The following is a 17,175-nucleotide window of genomic DNA, read 5'->3' on the forward strand; positions in this document are numbered from 1 at the left end:
CCCAGGTCTGTGTGGAGTGTGTGGGCCGGTGCGCAAGCGCATTGCCTATTCTTTCGCGGGGTCGGCTGAGCACCGGGGACGTCTGCGGCGAAACCGGGAAGAGAGCACTGCCGGGGACATGTGGCGGCCGGTGAGGACCCCGCCCCCACACGCCCTGGACCGGGGCTCTGATTCTACTTTCCGCATCCCTGCGTCGGGGTCTGTCTCTGTACCCGGAGGTTCTGGACCCAACCCAGGCCCGGGCCCTGCCCATCGACCCCAAAGCTTTGGAAAACTCTCAGATCTCCGGTTCCCCTTTTTTCTCCAGTGCCTTTAGGAAGACTCAGCATCATTTAACCTTAACCTCTCCCTCCTGCCTCTGTCTGTCCTCAGCACATCCCTCGGATCTCCCTGGGAGGCTGCTCTGTACTCTCTACCTGCTTCTGGGAGGGAGACAACCCCATGATAGCCGCTGTGTTAGCACGCCCTGGCTCCCATAGCCCCTTGTTCTGGCCTTGGGGGAGTCCTTGCCTATTCCCTGTCCTTGGAGTATGGCTCTTCTTCAGTTGTGTTGTTTTTAAACTTCTCTGAAGTTGTTTTTCTAGTATATCTGGCCTTGTAGGTTTAGATAACGATAGCCGAGGAATTGGGTTAACTTTTGGCTTGCAGTGTGCAGCCCTGCTGGAGTTGTGCTTTCTGATAGAGTCTTGTCAGTCCAGAGACTGGGAGACACGTGCTGGCCTTTAACACAGCCCTTTACAGTTGCAAAACCTTTCCACATATCCATGTCACTTGTCACTTAAGCCTCCAGACATCCCTGGGGAGTTCGTTTTGGTTTGTTTTTCTTTGAAACAGGGTTTCTCTGTGTAATAGCCCAGGCTGTCCTGGAACTAGCTTTGTAGACCAGACTGGCCTCCAACTCAAATCCTTTGCTGGGATCAAAGCCATAGGCCACCACTGCCTGGCTAGAAAGGCAAGGGTTTGTTTTTTGTTTTGTTTTGGCTTCTCCCACCACTCCAAGGTAGGGTTACTCTGTTTTAGCTCCCTCTGTCGTGGAACTCATTCTGTAGACCATACTGATTTCAAACTCACAGAAATTTGTCTGCCTCTACCACCTGAGTGCTGGGGTTAAAGCCGTGTCCCGCCACCCTACTGGAAAGGGGAGTTTTAACTTCTAGTTAGGAGTTGCTCCACACTACAGTCGAGTCCTTGCAGGTTCCTGGTAACAACATCCACTCCCTCTAGCTCAAATCCCTACTCTGTCACCTACTAACTTTGGGAAGTGTCCTGTGTCTCAATGTCCTGTTGAGGTGCCTTGGACTATCTATCCTATTAAAGGTCTAGTCACCTCTTTTAGGGCCCTGTCCTGAGTCTTGGGAGTCTTTCTCTTGGTGCAGGCTGCTGGCCTACATGGACACTGCTCACCTTCCTCTAGCCCTCTGTGTCATGCTTCTCCTTAGAGCATGGTCTTGTTGCTTCATGCAGTCACTGGAGAGAGCTCTGTTTCTTTCTGCAGACAGACTGAGCATGTATGTGTTCTTTGTAAAAAGGAAGAAAACTACCAGACATGGAGGCAGAGGCAGGAGGATTTCTATGAGTTTAAGGCCAGTCTGGTCTACATACTGAGTCTCAAGCCACATAGTGTCAAAAACAAAACAAAACAGAACAAACCCAGGAGAACTAGGTGCAGGGAGCCTCTGTTTGTCACTCTGTCTAAACTGAAGGAAGTGAAGGGGGTATGCGACAGTTGCAGGTCAGCGTCACCGTAGACCAGTACACCAGGCAGCATTCTCCTGGTGGGAGAAAATGTATGACACCCTCTTTGTCTGTTTGCCAGCAGTGTGGCGGTTTTGTTCTAGGCGGCTGCAGTCAGCAAAGCTGTGGTCATCGCAGGGACCTGGAGAGGAGGGTACTGGTAGACGGAGACGGAGACTCTGGGTTCACCTCAAGAATAAAGTTTGTGTTTTCCCCATTATAGCATTGCAAGCCGAGCTTGAGCAAACAGTATCTTTAGGTCCCTTATCTGAGTCTTCTGCACTTCCCTGCCCCTATGGCCTTGTTTTAGCCCAGAGGACACTCCTCCTTGACCTTTTCTCCAGCCTTTATTTTTCTCCACAGTCATGGAACTGACTTCCTGTGAGTCAGGAACCAGAGACACTAGACCTGCTCTCATTTGAAATTCGTTCGGGTTTTGGCAAATCTGACTGTAGGCTTGGCTCCCTCTGCCTTTTGGGACCTCAGATTCTTTCTCATTTGATGGCTATTTCAGAAGACAGCTTAAACGGTTCTGGGTATCCTATCTCAAAAGGACCCAGGCATTTGAGTAACCTTGGCAGTAACCCAGGGAAGCTCTGGATTTTTCAGCACAAGGCTTTATCTACTTGATGTCATGCCCAGAGCCAGACTGGCTTCTCCTACCTGACTGTGACCTTTTACTGTGGATGAGTCCTGGTGGGGGGAGAGCATTAACAGGCGCCTCCTAGAAGAATCTTTGTTCTCCATCCTTTGTGGGGAAGGATAAGAGGCAGCCAGAGCCCTTCCATTGCAGTGCAGATAGGGGAAGGGATGGGCCTGCAAGAGCCTTTTGTACCGTTCCGGCAGTGGGGAAGAAGGCAGCATGGTCCAGCCTCTGTTTCCTGACAGTGGTAGTTGATCACTGGGAGTCAGAGTGTCCTTTATAATAAACACCAACACGGACCTTTCATGGCATTACGCTCTGAGTGTGTATGTCTAGATGAGGGGTGTGACAGAGGTGCCCTTCCAGGGCATTGTCCCCTCTGCAATATATCTTCAGTATGAGGTGCCATCTAGATTCCTATGTCACCAGGAAACCCAGGGCACTGCTGACAACTGACTGCTGCTTGGCTCAGACAGCACAGGCTTCTTTGCAGACAAGCCTGCTGATACTGGTCTGAGTCTTTCTGACTCTTTACCTTTCCGGGTGGATGTTTTTGGTCGCGAAAGTGGGCTCTCTCAGCTTGGAGCTCTGGGCTGACTTAGGGCCCCATCTGCAGGTCCTTCTCACTCAGCCCTGACACAAGGTGGGGCTTCATGCTGGGTTCAGCCTGTGACTCTCTGGGCAGGTTTTTGTGAACACAGAAGGGCCTCAGTGTGTGACGTTTCCCAGCTTCTATCATCTCCGGTTGACGTTTCTCGCCTGTCTTACTCTCTTAGCTTCCGGTCTTTCCCTAGGAGTTTTTGCATCACATCTGCCTGCCTTAGTCATTTCTGTGCTTCTGTGTTCTCAGTGGTGATATGCCTGAGTCAGTGGCCCCTTTGAAGTTCTTGGTCTGTCCTCTCTCTCCCTTTGCCCCAGTGAGTGAAAGTCTTTCTGCGTTCTCAGTGTGTGACCTGTCTGCCTGTGTTGTAAATGGTCTCACTTCTCAGAGAAGTAATCCATTTTTTTTTTCCTGTTGGAAAAGCAGTGGGAGCTGGGCAGTGGAAGCTCACACCTTTTAATTCCAGCACGTGGGGAGGCAGAGGCAGGCGGATCTGTGAGTTTGAGGTCAGCCTGGTCCACAGAGGGAGTTCCAAGACAGCCAGGGCTACATAAAGAAACCATTTGGGGTTGGGGATTTAGCTCAGTGGTAGAGCGCTTGTCTGGCAAACGCAAGGCCCTGGGTTCGGTCCCCAGCTCTGAAAAAAAGAAAAAGAAAAAAAAAATAAAGAAACCCTTTTTTTGGGGGGGGAGGGCTGGGGGAGGGAAGGAAGAGAGAGAGAAAGAGAAAGAAAAGGGAAAGAGCAAAGTAGTAGGAAGTTGATACTCAGTAAACAGTTCAATCTGGAAAGTAAACATTGTCATCTGGGTTAGCTTGAGAGAGCAGTAGGCATTGGGCCCAACAGGGAGCTGGCACAGGGACAGAGCTTTGGAGTGCTGTGTGGAGAATCCTTGATCCCACTGTGGCCTTGGTGCTTGCCTGCTGAACACACTCATAGTGTTGGTATGTTGGGCACTGTTCCGAGGGCTTAATTCACTCTGTAGTTGCACAGTAAGTCATACTTTTTTTTTTTTTTTTATTAACTTGAGTATTTCTTATTTACATTTCAAGTGTTATTCCCTTTCCCGGTTTCTGGGCAAACATCCCCCTCCCCCCTCCCCTTCCTTATGGGTGTTCCCCTCCCAGCCCTCCCCCGATTGCCGCCCTCCCCTCAGCAATCTAGTTCAAGTCATACTTTTTAAGCAAGAATCTGACGTTTATTGAGGAAGATGAATTTGAGTCGATAGCTAAGTACCACAGCCAAGAGCCTATCCAGGGTCACCCAGAGGTCTGCAACAAGCCAGGACCCTGCAGACGTGAGTAGCATCTCCAGCCTTTACCGTCTTGGTCCTTTAAAGCCCCTTCTTCGGTGACAGCCTGTGCTACAGTGAGACCCCATCTCAATAGACAAACAACTGAAAACACACAATTTCCCCAAGTCAGGTCCTAGTAGAGTCTCGGTCTCATGCCAGCTAGGCCAGGCACAGCGCCATCTCCGATTAGTGCCTCTGCATAAAGTAGCCACTTCATTCACAGAATGCCGCCTCACACCAGGGATTCTGATATTCTAGAAAAATCTGTAACTTGTTCTCCCCTGTGCCACTGGAGATCATGCCGGTCTTGTGCACACTTAGCCCTTTTTTACTTTTACTTAGCAACAGGGGTTTACCTTTGTACACCAGGCTGGCCTGGAAATCACTGTGTAACCCCGACTGGCCCTTGTTTCAGTGGTTCTCTTTGCCTTGCCAACTGGTGTTGGGATTACAGGTAATTGTTGTTTTTCTTCAGCATATGAAGTGCGTCTGTTCACTGAGTATAGGGACTGTCTCCTCCCGTGTATGGGATCAAAGTAGTTAGCCCCTCCCTGCCAGTTAGCGGCTACCGTCTCATTCCTGCATCACTGGGCAGCAGGAGCAGTGATAATAATAACTGGTGTATACGCCTAGCTGTTGGCACCCACTACTTGAATCTACCTATTGTTTTTGGTTATGAGCCCAGCCTTTAACATCTGAACCATCTCTCCAGTCCCTGCATCTACCTATTATTAATAAGATGACTTCCCACTTGAAATTTTTGTTGTTGTTTTTGCCCTAGATATTTTAATACTTAATTTTTAAAAAATATCTTTTTGAGACACAGGCTCAGTATGTAACTCTTGCTGGCCTGAAAATCATGACGTATACCAGGCTGGCTTTTAACTCACAGAGATTCACCTGCCTCTGTTTCTGGAGTGCTGGGTTAAAGACTTTGAAACTTGTCTTCCCGTGAATACCTCCTGAATACTGGGGTTACACAGTGAGTGACCTTAGCTAAGACAGTCTCTACACACTTCCATATGCACCGCCCATGCAAGGATTCATTCTTCATGTCCCCGTGGTGAGGTTTTGTGCTTGAGAGGCAGTGATGGGCTGGAGAGATGGTTAAGAATGCTTCCTGCTTTTGCAAAGGACCCAGGTTTGGTTCACTCACACTGGATAGCTTACAACTGTCCAGGTCCAGATATTCAATACCCTCTTCTGCCCTCCTCAGGCACTTGCATGTAGTCACAAGGAGCCGATCCCCATAGATGGACACACATACACAAATAAAAATAACAAATCAGGCTGGAGAGATGGCTCAGAGGTTAAGAGCATTGACTGTTCTTCCAGAGGTTCTGAGTTCAATTCCCAGCAACCACATGGTGGTTCACAACCATCTGTAATGAGATCTGATGCCCTCTTCTGATGTGTCTGAAGAGAGCAACAGTGTACTCATATACATAAAATAAATATTTCTTTAAAAAAAAAACACACGGGGCTGGGGATTTAGCTCAGTGGTAGAGCGCTTACCTAGGAAGGGCAAGGCCCTGGGTTCGGTCCCCAGCTCTGAAAAAAAGAACCAAAATAAATAAATAAATAAAAAAATAAAAAAAAACACACAAGTCACTTTCAGCAACAAAAAAGAAAGAATTGCTAATGGAGACCAGAGAGAGGGTTCACAACCACCTGTAATTCCAACTCTCAGACATCTGATGCTACAGCCTCTTGTGGGCACCCACAGATATACTCCTGGCAAATATTCTGTCCTCAGATCCCTGGAGGAAGGGCTAGAGAGATGGCTGAGTGGCATAAGAGGTTAAGAACACTGGCTGCTATTCAAAACGACTTAAGTTCGATTCCTAGCACCTCCATGGTAGCTCCTAATTGTGCATAACTCGAGTCCCAGGAATCTGATGCCCTCTCTGTCCTCAGTCTCTATGGGTACCAGTCATTTATGTGGTACACACATATATTCAGACAAAACACTCACATGCATAAGATAAATAAGGAAATAAAACTTTTAAGAAACTGGAAGGTGCCAGGCAGTCATGGTGCATGCCTTTATCCCAGCACTTGGGAGACAGAAGCATGCAGATCTCTGGGTTCAAGGCCAGCCTGGTTTATAGAACAAGTTTCTTTTAGGATAGCCAGGGCTAGACAGAGAAACCCTGTCTCAAAAAAAAAAAAAAAAAAAAAAAGGAAAAAAGAGAAAGAAGAAAGAAAGAAAGGAAGAAAGAAGAAAGAAAGGAAGGAGAGCTGGAGAATCAGGCATCAAGTATGAGATAGAATCTCAGTTGGCAGGCAGTAGGTCTTATATTCTATTGGGGTTCTTGGCACAGTTTCCCTTAACTTCCTCACTGCTGGATAATTCTGGGACCCCTCAGATCCTCCCTAATTGTAGGCACCTCCTTTTCTTTTATTCTTTTTTTTTTTTCTTTTCGGAGCTGGGGACCGAACCCAGGGCCTTGCACTTGCTAGGCAAGCGCTCTACCGCTGAGCTAAATCCCCAACCCGGCACCTCCTTTTCTTATGGAGCAGACCCTACTCTCAGTCAAAATTCTATTGTCCAGTTGTAGAGACAACTGCTAACTGGTACCTGTGTGTGTCACTTTAGTGTGACACTGGGGAGGAGCTGGGCCCTAGGCCCCAGCTGAGTCATGACTGCTCCTGCTCTGAACGCTAGGCAGTTCCCATTCTTCAGGTCTCCTCTCCTGCACTGCCATTGGTACCGGAGGCAGCTGAAGCCACCTCCTGCCAGGAGCAGCCCAGTTGATGGCATCTACAGGTCTCCCAAGTCTCCCATCTGCCCGGGTTGTTCTCTGAGCCCCTTGTTTCCTTAAAATCCAAGGTCCACTGCATCTGGTCCTGCAGAGCTGAGAGTTCAGTCAGAGGAGGACAGATCCTAGACCTGCCCCTTTGACTTCTGTGTCATTTTCATCATTAGCAGGACAGTGCGCCTCGGCCAGAAAACACCGGAGCCTGTGGATTTGGTTTAGTGTTTGAGATAGTGTTCATGTCTGCTTGTGGGCTTGGCACTCCGTACTCTGAATATAAACCAACCCCGAATTCCTAGAAAATTTCACTGTTAAAGGTCAGGAACAAGTGGTAATGGCCAATAGTCCTAGTTACTCATAAGCCCAGCCAGGAGGAAGGACTTCCTGAGCCCAGCAGTTTGAGGCTAGCAACAATACAGTGAGACCCCATTTTAAGAGAGGCCTAGGAGCCATGAGCAATAGTGCTTTTCTAGGTAGACCTGCTCCAGGGCTTCCGTGAACATCTCTCAGGTCACATGTGTGGTCCACGCCTATAGTTCTCCAGATGGGGGCCGTGTTCTGCCTCTGGGTTCTCAGTAGGTTTAATTAGAATTTTTTTTTAAGATTTATTTATTGTATGTATGTGGGTACACTGTTGCTTCAGACATACCAGAAAAGGGCATCGGATCCCATTACAGATGGTTGTGAGCCACCATGTGGTTGCTGGGAATTGAACTCAGGACTTCTGGAAGAGCAATCAGTGCTCTTAACCACTGAGCCATCTCTCTAGCCCTATTTTTAATATTTTATTGCCAGCTGTGCTAATACATACCTTTTAAAAAAGATTATTATTATTATTATCATCATTATTAACTACTATGTGAGAGTGTTTATGTGTTTGCATGTGGGTGTGTGCACATGTGTCTAGCCCTCAGACACTAGAGGCTTGGGATCCTCTAGAGCTGGAGGTACAACAGTTGTGAGTGACCCAGTGGGTGCTGGGAACTAAACTCTGGTCCTGTGGAAGAGCAGGAAGTACTCTAAACCACTGGGCCATCTCTAGCTTCATGCACCCCTTTAATCCCAGCATTAGGAAAACAGTGAGTTTGAGGCCAGCCTGGTTTATGATGAGTTCTGGGCCAGCCAAGCTACATAATGTGATCCTACCTTGAGTAATAATGGTGATAAGGGCATTTTAGTAGTATATACTAATTATACATAGCAATGAGTTTCTTTTTTTTTTTTTTTTTTGGTTCTTTTTTCGGAGCTGGGGACCCGAACCCAGGGCCTTGCGCTTCCTAGGCAAGCTCTACCACTGAGCTAAATCCCCAACCCCATGAGTTTCTTTTTAAACTTAGCCGATTGTCAGGCATGGTGGCACACACTTTAATCCCAGTACTTGGCAGGCAGAGGCAGGCAGATCTCTGTGAGTTCAAGTCCAGCCTGGTCTACAAAGTGAGTCCCAGGATAGCCAGGACTACACAGAGAAAAGAAAAAGAAAAGAAAAGGTTTTAAATGTTTATTTTATGCGTAAGGTGTTCTGTCTGGGTGGCTGTGCACTCCATGCGTGCCGGGTTCTTGTGGAGTCCAGAAGAGGGCAGCAGATTCCAGTTCTAGTTGTGAACTGGGATAGTTGTGGGTGCTGGGATTCAAACCGGGTCCTCTGGATAAGCAGTGTTCTTCACCACTGAACCCTCTCTCCAGACCCCACCCTGTTTTCTTTTCTTTTGTTTTGAAGCAGGGTCTCATTGTATAGCCCTGGGCCTTAAACTTGTCCTGTAGACCAACTGGCTTCTAAGTCAGAAAGAGATCTACTTGCCTCTCCTCTTCTGGTGTTAGGGTTAAAGGCATGTGCCACCATGGCCAGCCCATAATAACCAGTTTTACTCTAACACTTTGACACATGTATCTAATGCATTGTAACATTTTAACTGTATCCCAGCAGTTGTTCCCTGCTCTCCTCTTCCCACTCTAGTGATTCTCTTCTTCCCAACTAGTGCATTTTCTATTTCAAGTCTTGTGTGTGACCACCTCTGTGTGTGTGTACACAATTGCACACACGCATGCTCATGTGCACATGTGTGCGCATGCGTGTGTGTATTCGTGGGTATGCATGTATGTGTGCAAGCATGCATGTGGGTGTGCATGTACATGTGTGTGTGTGTTGTGTTTGTACCAGTGAAGTTCATTATAGTCAGGAGCATGGGTCACTGCTTCACAGAAGCACAGGCCCTTATGGTTCACTGCCCAGTCATTCTTTCTTCATAACAGGCTATTTTGATAGGTTCAGTCTTACACAAGTCTATGCAGGTAATCACAGCTACCATGTGTTCAAGAGTGCAGTAGCCATGTCAGGCCCAGAGAAGAATTCTACCCCATCCTTGGGCTCTCACACCTCTCCTGCGGTGTTCCCATGCTTTGAAAGGGGAGGGCTGATTATAGCTGTCCTGCTTATAGCTGAGACAGTCACTTACATATTCTTGGCACTGTGACCAGTTATGACTGTCTGCAGTTATTGTCCCCATTGCCAAAGGAAGCTGACCGATGGTGGTGGTAGCGCTAATCTATGCGTGTGTGTGTGTGTGTGTGTGTGTGTGTGTGTGTGTGTGTGTGTGTGTGTGTTGGCAACAGTTAATTTGATGGGCAGATCATGTTCATTTAGCAAAACAGCAACTGACACTTCCTCGTTGGATCTGTGGTTCCCCAGCTGTGGCTTTGGCCCAGATTTCCAGTGTCAACTCTCCTTGAACCTTTTGCTTTCAGAACAAGGCCCAACATACAAGGTACTCTGTAAGATGACCCTCTTAGAATTGGCGAGTGGGCATTTGCTGACACTTCTCCCGTGGTGTGGCCAGTTCCTATGGTCACTGGTTAGTGGTGTCAGCACCAAGAAATAGTAAGTGGCAGGTAAAGGGTGCCACCACATATGCGATGTTGGCGCTTACCACAGACAAGCCAGGTTAGGATACATTTTCTTCCCTCAGAGAGGAGGCATTTTCCGGAATGTCTGTCCTTTCCTGCCTTAGGTTTCTTATCCTGTAGGCAGCCTGTGCCTTCATTGCTAAGGCTGGTATCTAGCCAGCTTCCTGCCTGGAGCCCTGGGAGCACGGACAGCCCTCACTGAGGGAGAGTTCACTCCGGGTCTCTGTAGGTGCCAGACACTGCCGAGCATGGGCTGTGTCCTGTGTCCCAAGCCTTGCTGTCTTCCTTCTTCACAGATGCGACTGTGCCACTTCCACTCCACCCTGCTGCAGAGCAGGCAGAAGCCCTGGCCGTGCCCCGCCATATTCTTCAGGAGAAACTTCAAGAGCCCGCTGGCAAGGTAATGGGACCCCCACAGCCAGAGGCAGGCACCCTTCCCAGGTAGGAAGATGACTGTGGGATCACAAAGATGGAGAGGCCCACACCAGATTTTTTTCTTTGCTGGGTTTGTATCTTCCTGAGGTGTCTTGAACCTGAGACCACAGAGTTCCTAACTGTGACTGCAGAGACAGGGGCTTCCGATAAGAACTTTGTGATGAGCAGACATTGGCAGATTGGGAGGACTACAAATGGAGGTACCCACTCTGTCAAAGGTACAGGGCTCATTTACAGACAGAGAGCGGAAGTGTCTCACTGGGGCATTAGTAAGGGGTGAGAGTGGCCGGAAGAGACATGGAGCTGCATGGCTCTGTGAGCAGGGGGAGGCCCTTTTCATGTCCCGTGACAGAGACAGAAGGCTGTGAACATGGTCAACGCTCCTGCCAATACTGTATGCAGCCTATGTGGATGTTGGGCAATAGGAAGCCCTATTCTTTTTTTTTTTTTTTTTTTTTAAGATTTATTTATTTATAATATATGTGTGTACACTGTTGCTGTCTTCAGATACACAGAAGAGGGCATCGGATCCCAATACCAATGGTTGTGAGCCACCATGTGGTTGCTGGGAATTGAACTCAGGACCTCTGGAAGAGCAGTCAGTGACCTTAACCACTGAGCCATCTCTCCAGCCCATGGAACCCAATTCTGTTCCTTGTTTTGCACACTTGTTTAGTTTGGTTTGTGTTGGCCACCAGGTTTCACTTTCTGTCACTCAGAATCTCTCACAACATCACAACGGGGATAAAGATGGTGGTCCAGGCTGTAGACTGCAGACCTCTACTGATCTATCTTCATATCAGTGGCCAGGGCTAGGGTTCAAGACCTGCTCCTCTAGCATCTGTGCTGTGTGTGATCTAGTGAGAGGGCTTTGAATGTGGCGGGTGTCCTCAGGTGCTCACGTGGTCCTATAGACAGGACTTAGAATTGGTTCTGCAATGGCAGGAAAGAGGGAAACTGAGGCCCCAGCTTCCTTGGGTAGGAGCAGCACTTCCAGCCTCTGCCCATGTTTCCACAGGACCTCAAGGACCAGGCTGCTGTGGAGGAGGACATTCTCTGCCACTGTGGTGGGCACGCCCTTCCTCTTTGGAGCCCATTATTTCATGGCAGAGGCATCGGAGAGGAGGAAGCTGCGACTGGCAATAGATGGCATTGGGCGCTTTGGCAGGTCGGAGGGCAAGGCCAGCCCTGCTATAGGTTGGGTGGGATGGCCTTCCCCATATCCCTGTCCTCAAGGGATGCATGTAGGCAGGTCAGGGGACAATGCTAAGAGTTCCCCAAAACTTGTACTAACTAAACCTTCAACAGACTTTACCAGATCAGCCATGGCCTTAAAGGCAAGGGCACCAGCCCTGGACATAGAGAAGCTGCCCTTACCCTACCATCCAGGGAGATATGGTGTCTCAGTCATGGAGCTTGGAAACTGCCACCTCACTTCTAGCACAGTGGGGAAGGGTTTCTGCAACGTTCCTTCCTCTCCCAGTGTGGGAATTCCTCTAGCTGATAGCCCAGCCTCACTGGGCCTTGTTAATGAGAAAAGCCTCATTAACATTAATATTCTCTTAACTTGGTTAACAAGAGAAGCCTTAACCTTAATGTCTTTGACCTGGTGGAGGTCAGGGTCTCATGGTGCAGGGTGGCATCTTGCTCTGGACACTGCTGCCTCCCTGAGCAGGATCCACCTTCTCAGGAAAGGTTTAGGTCCCTGAGTCCTTAGGCATGTGATAAGAAACATCACTGAGATGCAGTCCAGTTATTCCACGGGCACGTCTGTGGTTCGATACCTCTTTCCAACCTTGAAGCCGTCCACACCTTTCCTTCTGGTTGGTTTTGCCTGGAGCTTTGAGGCATCCCCATTGACAGGCTAACAAGGTCTCCTGTGCACTATAGGCCCCGAGTTCTCCCAGGGCTGGAGCTGCTGAGAACAGAACCTAATGTCCTTACTCTAATTGTGCTGCCTGCTGCACTGTGTAGGGACCTTGCAGATTCAGCTTCTCCTGTGCAGCCCACTCTGACCCGTGAGAAATAGGCTTCGCAGTTCACTGTTAGGGGCCAACGGGCCTTGGCCAGGCACTGAGGGCACGTTCAAACATTGGTTCTCCTGGACCTCCAGGTTCTGTTTTTTTTTTTTTTTTTTTTTTTGGTTTTTTTTTTCGGAGCTGGGGACCGAACCCCGGGCCTTGCGCTTCCCAGGCAAGCACTCTACCACTGAGCTAAATCCCCAACCCCAGGTTCTGTTTTTTATTTGGAAGAGTTTATAGGGACCAGGCCAGGAAGACGTGAGAAGCATCTTTAGCTGGGTTCAGGGCCCCACAAAACACAGAACAGCAGTCAGGAGGAGCCTAAGGGAAGAGTGAGCTGGGGAATAACTCAGGCCAGCTCACCATGAACAAAGAAAGGCTAGAAGCATAACTGATGTATAAGACAGAGGGGCCGAGGAGCATACTGATGTATAAGACAGAGGGGCGGAGGGCGGAGGAACAACAGGGTTGAAGGTTGGAGGTACCCAGCTCTCCGACTGCCTGGGGCAGGAATTTTCTCTGTTGTAGAGCCTTGAGTCTCTTTCCCCTTTTTTGGCTTTGGGACAAGGTTTTACTATGTAGTCCTGGCAGGCCTAGAACTTAAGTACATTAGGCTGGCCTCACATTTACAGATTCTTCTGCCTCTGGCCTCCCAGGTGCTGGGTTAAAAGACATATGCCTCTACACCTAGTTTTCATTAAACATCTGAGATGGCATTGTTTACAGACCTTGTGGTCCTTCTATTTCAGTTTCCTAAGTGCTGGGGATTTGAGGTGTGCAGCTAACAGGCCCTACTTCCTTTTCTGTTGTGCAGTTATTTCAAGGATCCGGAAGTGGCTGAGGGTGGTGGTACACACCTCTAACCCCAGCACTTATGAGGCAGAGCAATCGGATCTTTTGTGGTTGATGCCAACCTGGTCTACATAGTGAGCTTCGGACTAACCAGTGCTGTACAGTAAAACTCAGTGCTCCGTTAGTCCACTCCTGTGCCATAACATGTGTTACTTCATGTAAACAAGAATATTCTTTATATAACTATAGTTACCAGGAATAGGGGTATATTCTAGCATTTAGGAGTCAGAGAGATTATGAATCCCCAGCTCCCCCCGCCCCCTTTTTCCCCTCTGGCTGGTCTTGAACTCACAGAGATCTCTTTGCCTCTCCCTTCCTTGTGGTCCTAGGGCCAAAGGCAGGGAGGGGCCCCTTGATCAGCTGTCTGCTGGGTAAATAAAGGTTTGTCAGAGGATACTGTGCCTGGACCATGTTCACTGCTGAGGGACCACTGGAATTGTGGGGCCAAAGGTTGGAATAGTTATTGTCCTGCCTCCTTTGGGATGGGTTTGCACAGTATGTCCTCCAGTCAAGTCTGGCTAAAGTACTTGCTGCTCTTCTGGCTGGAACAACATAGAAGTATATTTTAGATTCTTCCGTGTCCAGCCTAGTGACACATAACCTCAGTTTATCTCTTGGTTCTTTTTTTTTTTTTTTTTTTTTTGGGCCGGGGGCCGAACCCGGGGTTTTTTTTTTTTTCCCCCTGGGAAATCCCCCACCCCCTTTTTTTGGCCCTAAATTTTTTTTTTTTTTTTTTTTTTTTTTTTTTTTTTTTTTTTTTGTTTTTTTTTCTTTTTTTTTTGTTTTTTTTTCAGTTTATCTCTTAAATCCAGTAATTGGTAGTGTTGTTTGTGTTGTTGTTTGGTTGTTGTTGTTTTGTTTTCCCTAGACAGGGTTTTTCTGTATCACAACCTGGCTATCCTGTAGACTAGGCTGGCCTTGAACTCACAGACACCCCTCAGGGCGTGTGCCACACACTCCAGCCTTTCTTTTCTGTCACCTCAGTATTTAACAGTGTTTTATGATAATGTCTCTCGCTGATACATTCTGGATGAATTATTGAATGGTGATTTTTCTACTCCAGTCACTCTTTTCAACATTAACTATTTGGCATCTTCCTGTAATTCCTTTCTACCATTTACAGATTCACTAGTTCATTGACATGAGCTTGGACTCAGACACCTGTTTTATTCCGTGTCACCTGTGTTGTTCTGTTGCAAAGACTGTTCTGGATGTTTTTTGTCGTCGATCCCAAGCTTGATCACCTGTGTCTACACCCAGATTTCACCATTAGCCTTCCCATGACCCTTTGGGGCATTTTTCACTCTTCTGGCATTAGTATATAGAACATTGTACTCCAGGCTGGTAGTTCTCTGCCCAGCTTCAGAGTCAGCCTCTCTTAGGAGCTGGTGCTTTGCCATGGAGTTGAGAGCTGGGGTTGTGTTGTATCCACACACACCTCATATTGACCAGCCCTGGAGAGCAGAGACAGGTTCAAGTAGATATTTCCTCTCCCAGTCACCATCTTGTTTCTTCCCTTTGTGTTTCTGACTGCCCAGCCCTCAGTTGCTGTGGGTGTTACCACTGTTCTTATCTCGAAGTACCAGAAAGCTTTAGGTCTACACTGCCTAAGAGGGATATTCCAAGGGGGAGCTCAGAACATCCCTGGCTTCTTCGCTCAGTCAGTAGCAACTGCAGTGCCTTCTGTGTTCTGCTGAGTGGGAAGATAAAGTTTGTGGAGTTTCGCAGTTTCTGGGTATGGATTGACTTCTTCCTTGCTTCCAAAGCTAGGGAAGGAAGAGAAATCCCAGAAAGAGAAAGAACCCTTTTACGTCAGGTCAGTGACCTGCCACCTTTTTAGTTACGTGCTTTCCTGTGGTAGCCAGAAGTGGGACCCGACTGAGGTCATCCACTTGTAAGACCCCTCCAACTGGAGTCCTGAGCCTTCCTGCAGATCAAGGCTGCTCACTGTAGCCTATAGTGTGGGGTGTCCTCACAGTGGTGGGTAATCCGGCTTCTGTGGCTTATTTTTTTTTCATGTATTTATTTATTGTGTATGTGTCAAAGTGCACTGTGCTATCCATGTGGAGGTCAGAAGACAAACTGGGGAGTTGATTCACGTGAGTTCTGGAGATTGAATTCTGATCAACGGGATTGGTGGCAATGCCTTTACTGGTTGAGCCATCTCACCAGCCCTTGCCTGGTTCCTAGAGAACGTTCTACTTTTTCCCTTTTGCCAAGTACCTTTCTGGGACCATGATTCTGCCATGCCCGTCACTGCTCCCTCCCCTCTTAACCACTGGCACTCGGTAATCTGGGCACTTTCAGGATACTGTCACGAGTAGTGGGGTAGTATCCTGAGCTCACAAGGACCCTGGCTACTAGACTGAACCTCAGCCCAGTCTCACTTTGCACATAGAGGCTGATGGGAGAGGCAAGACTTCGGGCTTAGAAGTCCCACAAGGACCAACCTACTCTTTAACCCGCCTGGTGCTTAAGCTGCTTCTGCCTGTAGGTCTGTGAAGATTGGCTTCTTCATCTCCCTGGACTACTGGTGGTGCACGAATGTTGTCCTTCGAGGAGTGGAAGAGGTTTGTCCTCATATCCTAAGCACATGGTGGGGGGAGGGGAACACTGGAGGTGGTGGGTCCTGGGAGGACCACGGTGTGGCTGGCCGCCTGTCCCCAGCCTCTCCCTATGCCTGTGGTCAGAACAGCCCGAAGTATGTGGAGATCATGTCTGCATGTCACCAGCGTGCGGCTGATGCCCTGGTGGCTGGAGCCATCAGCAATGGGGGCCTCTACGTGAAACTGGGCCAAGGGCTGTGCTCCTTCAACCACCTGCTGCCAACTGAGTACATCCAGACGCTGCGTGTGCTGGAGGACAAAGCCCTTACTCGGGGCTTCCGGGAGGTGAGCCCAGCTGATGGGACGGAGGGAAGGGGGGAGGGGGGGTACCTTATCAGTCCTGCAATGACCCCTAGTACACATTCTTGCCAGGTGGATGAGTTGTTCCTTGAAGACTTCCAGGCACTCCCTAGTGAGCTCTTCCAGGAGTTTGACTATGAGCCGATAGCTGCTGCAAGCCTGGCTCAGGTGCACCGTGCCAAGCTACACGATGGCACTGCTGTAGCTGTGAAGGTATCTATGCTGCTGCACATTAGATGGCCCCTGGGTCAGCAGTGACCCCGGGTTTCAGTGTACCCTGGCCTACTGCAGGTCCAGTACATTGACCTACGAGACCGCTTTGATGGGGATGTGTACACCCTGGAACTCCTGCTGCGGCTCGTGGAGCTCATGCACCCCAGCTTCGGCTTCAGCTGGGTCCTACAGGTAGGTGCTGCCCATAGCAGGCGGCGGGGCGTGGCAGCCAGTGGCACATGCTAAACTTGGACCTGACTGATCCGTCTGCCCATATGGAACCTGTAGGACCTGAAGGGGACCTTGGCCCAGGAGCTGGACTTCGAGAATGAGGGCCGGAATTCTGAGCGCTGTGCTCAGGAGCTAAAGCACTTCCACCATGTTGTTATCCCTCGGGTGTACTGGGACAAGTCCAGCAAGGTGGGCTGCGTAGAGCTGTCCCTGAGGGTAGGGCAACACATACCCTGCTGAGCTCACTCAGCCTCTTACTCTCTCTCAGCGGGTGCTGACAGCTGACTTCTGTGATGGCTGTAAGGTGAATGACATGGAGGGCATCAAGAGTCAGGGGCTGGCAGTGCAGGATGTGAGTACCATGTACTGGGCAGGACAGCGGGGGCTGGGGCAGGACAGTGGGTGCCGGGCCATGGTTACTGACATACATTTCCCGTGTTCTCACTAGGTAGCAACGAAGCTGATCCAGACCTTTGCTGAACAGATATTCCACACTGGCTTCATTCACTCTGACCCCCACCCTGGCAATGGTAGGAAAGACCCCAGGGTGGGATCCCAGAGGGGTGGCTTGAGCTGACATGCTGTGT

The 17,175-nt window shown here is 49.0% G+C and overlaps 1 protein-coding gene across 2 annotated transcripts in view; it reads left to right on the forward strand.

The window, feature by feature from the left end:
• Adck5 (aarF domain containing kinase 5) overlaps positions 1 to 17,175 on the forward strand; it is an 18,289-nt gene continuing 1,114 nt past the window's right edge. The window contains exons 1-10 of one of the 2 annotated variants that reach the window (XM_032917410.1): positions 1 to 130; positions 10,227 to 10,330; positions 11,384 to 11,533; positions 15,733 to 15,808; positions 15,929 to 16,129; positions 16,217 to 16,357; positions 16,436 to 16,549; positions 16,646 to 16,777; positions 16,857 to 16,940; positions 17,037 to 17,118. In XM_032917410.1, coding sequence (XP_032773301.1) covers positions 119 to 130; positions 10,227 to 10,330; positions 11,384 to 11,533; positions 15,733 to 15,808; positions 15,929 to 16,129; positions 16,217 to 16,357; positions 16,436 to 16,549; positions 16,646 to 16,777; positions 16,857 to 16,940; positions 17,037 to 17,118 — 1,096 coding nt within the window. In that variant the 5' untranslated portion in view covers positions 1 to 118. The remainder of the gene's footprint in view (positions 131 to 10,226; positions 10,331 to 11,383; positions 11,534 to 15,732; positions 15,809 to 15,928; positions 16,130 to 16,216; positions 16,358 to 16,435; positions 16,550 to 16,645; positions 16,778 to 16,856; positions 16,941 to 17,036; positions 17,119 to 17,175) is intronic. The other variant, XM_032917411.1, reaches the window with a different exon arrangement.

This window comes from Rattus rattus, chromosome 1, assembly GCF_011064425.1.
Source record: "Rattus rattus isolate New Zealand chromosome 1, Rrattus_CSIRO_v1, whole genome shotgun sequence".
NCBI classification, from domain to species: domain Eukaryota; kingdom Metazoa; phylum Chordata; class Mammalia; order Rodentia; family Muridae; genus Rattus; species Rattus rattus.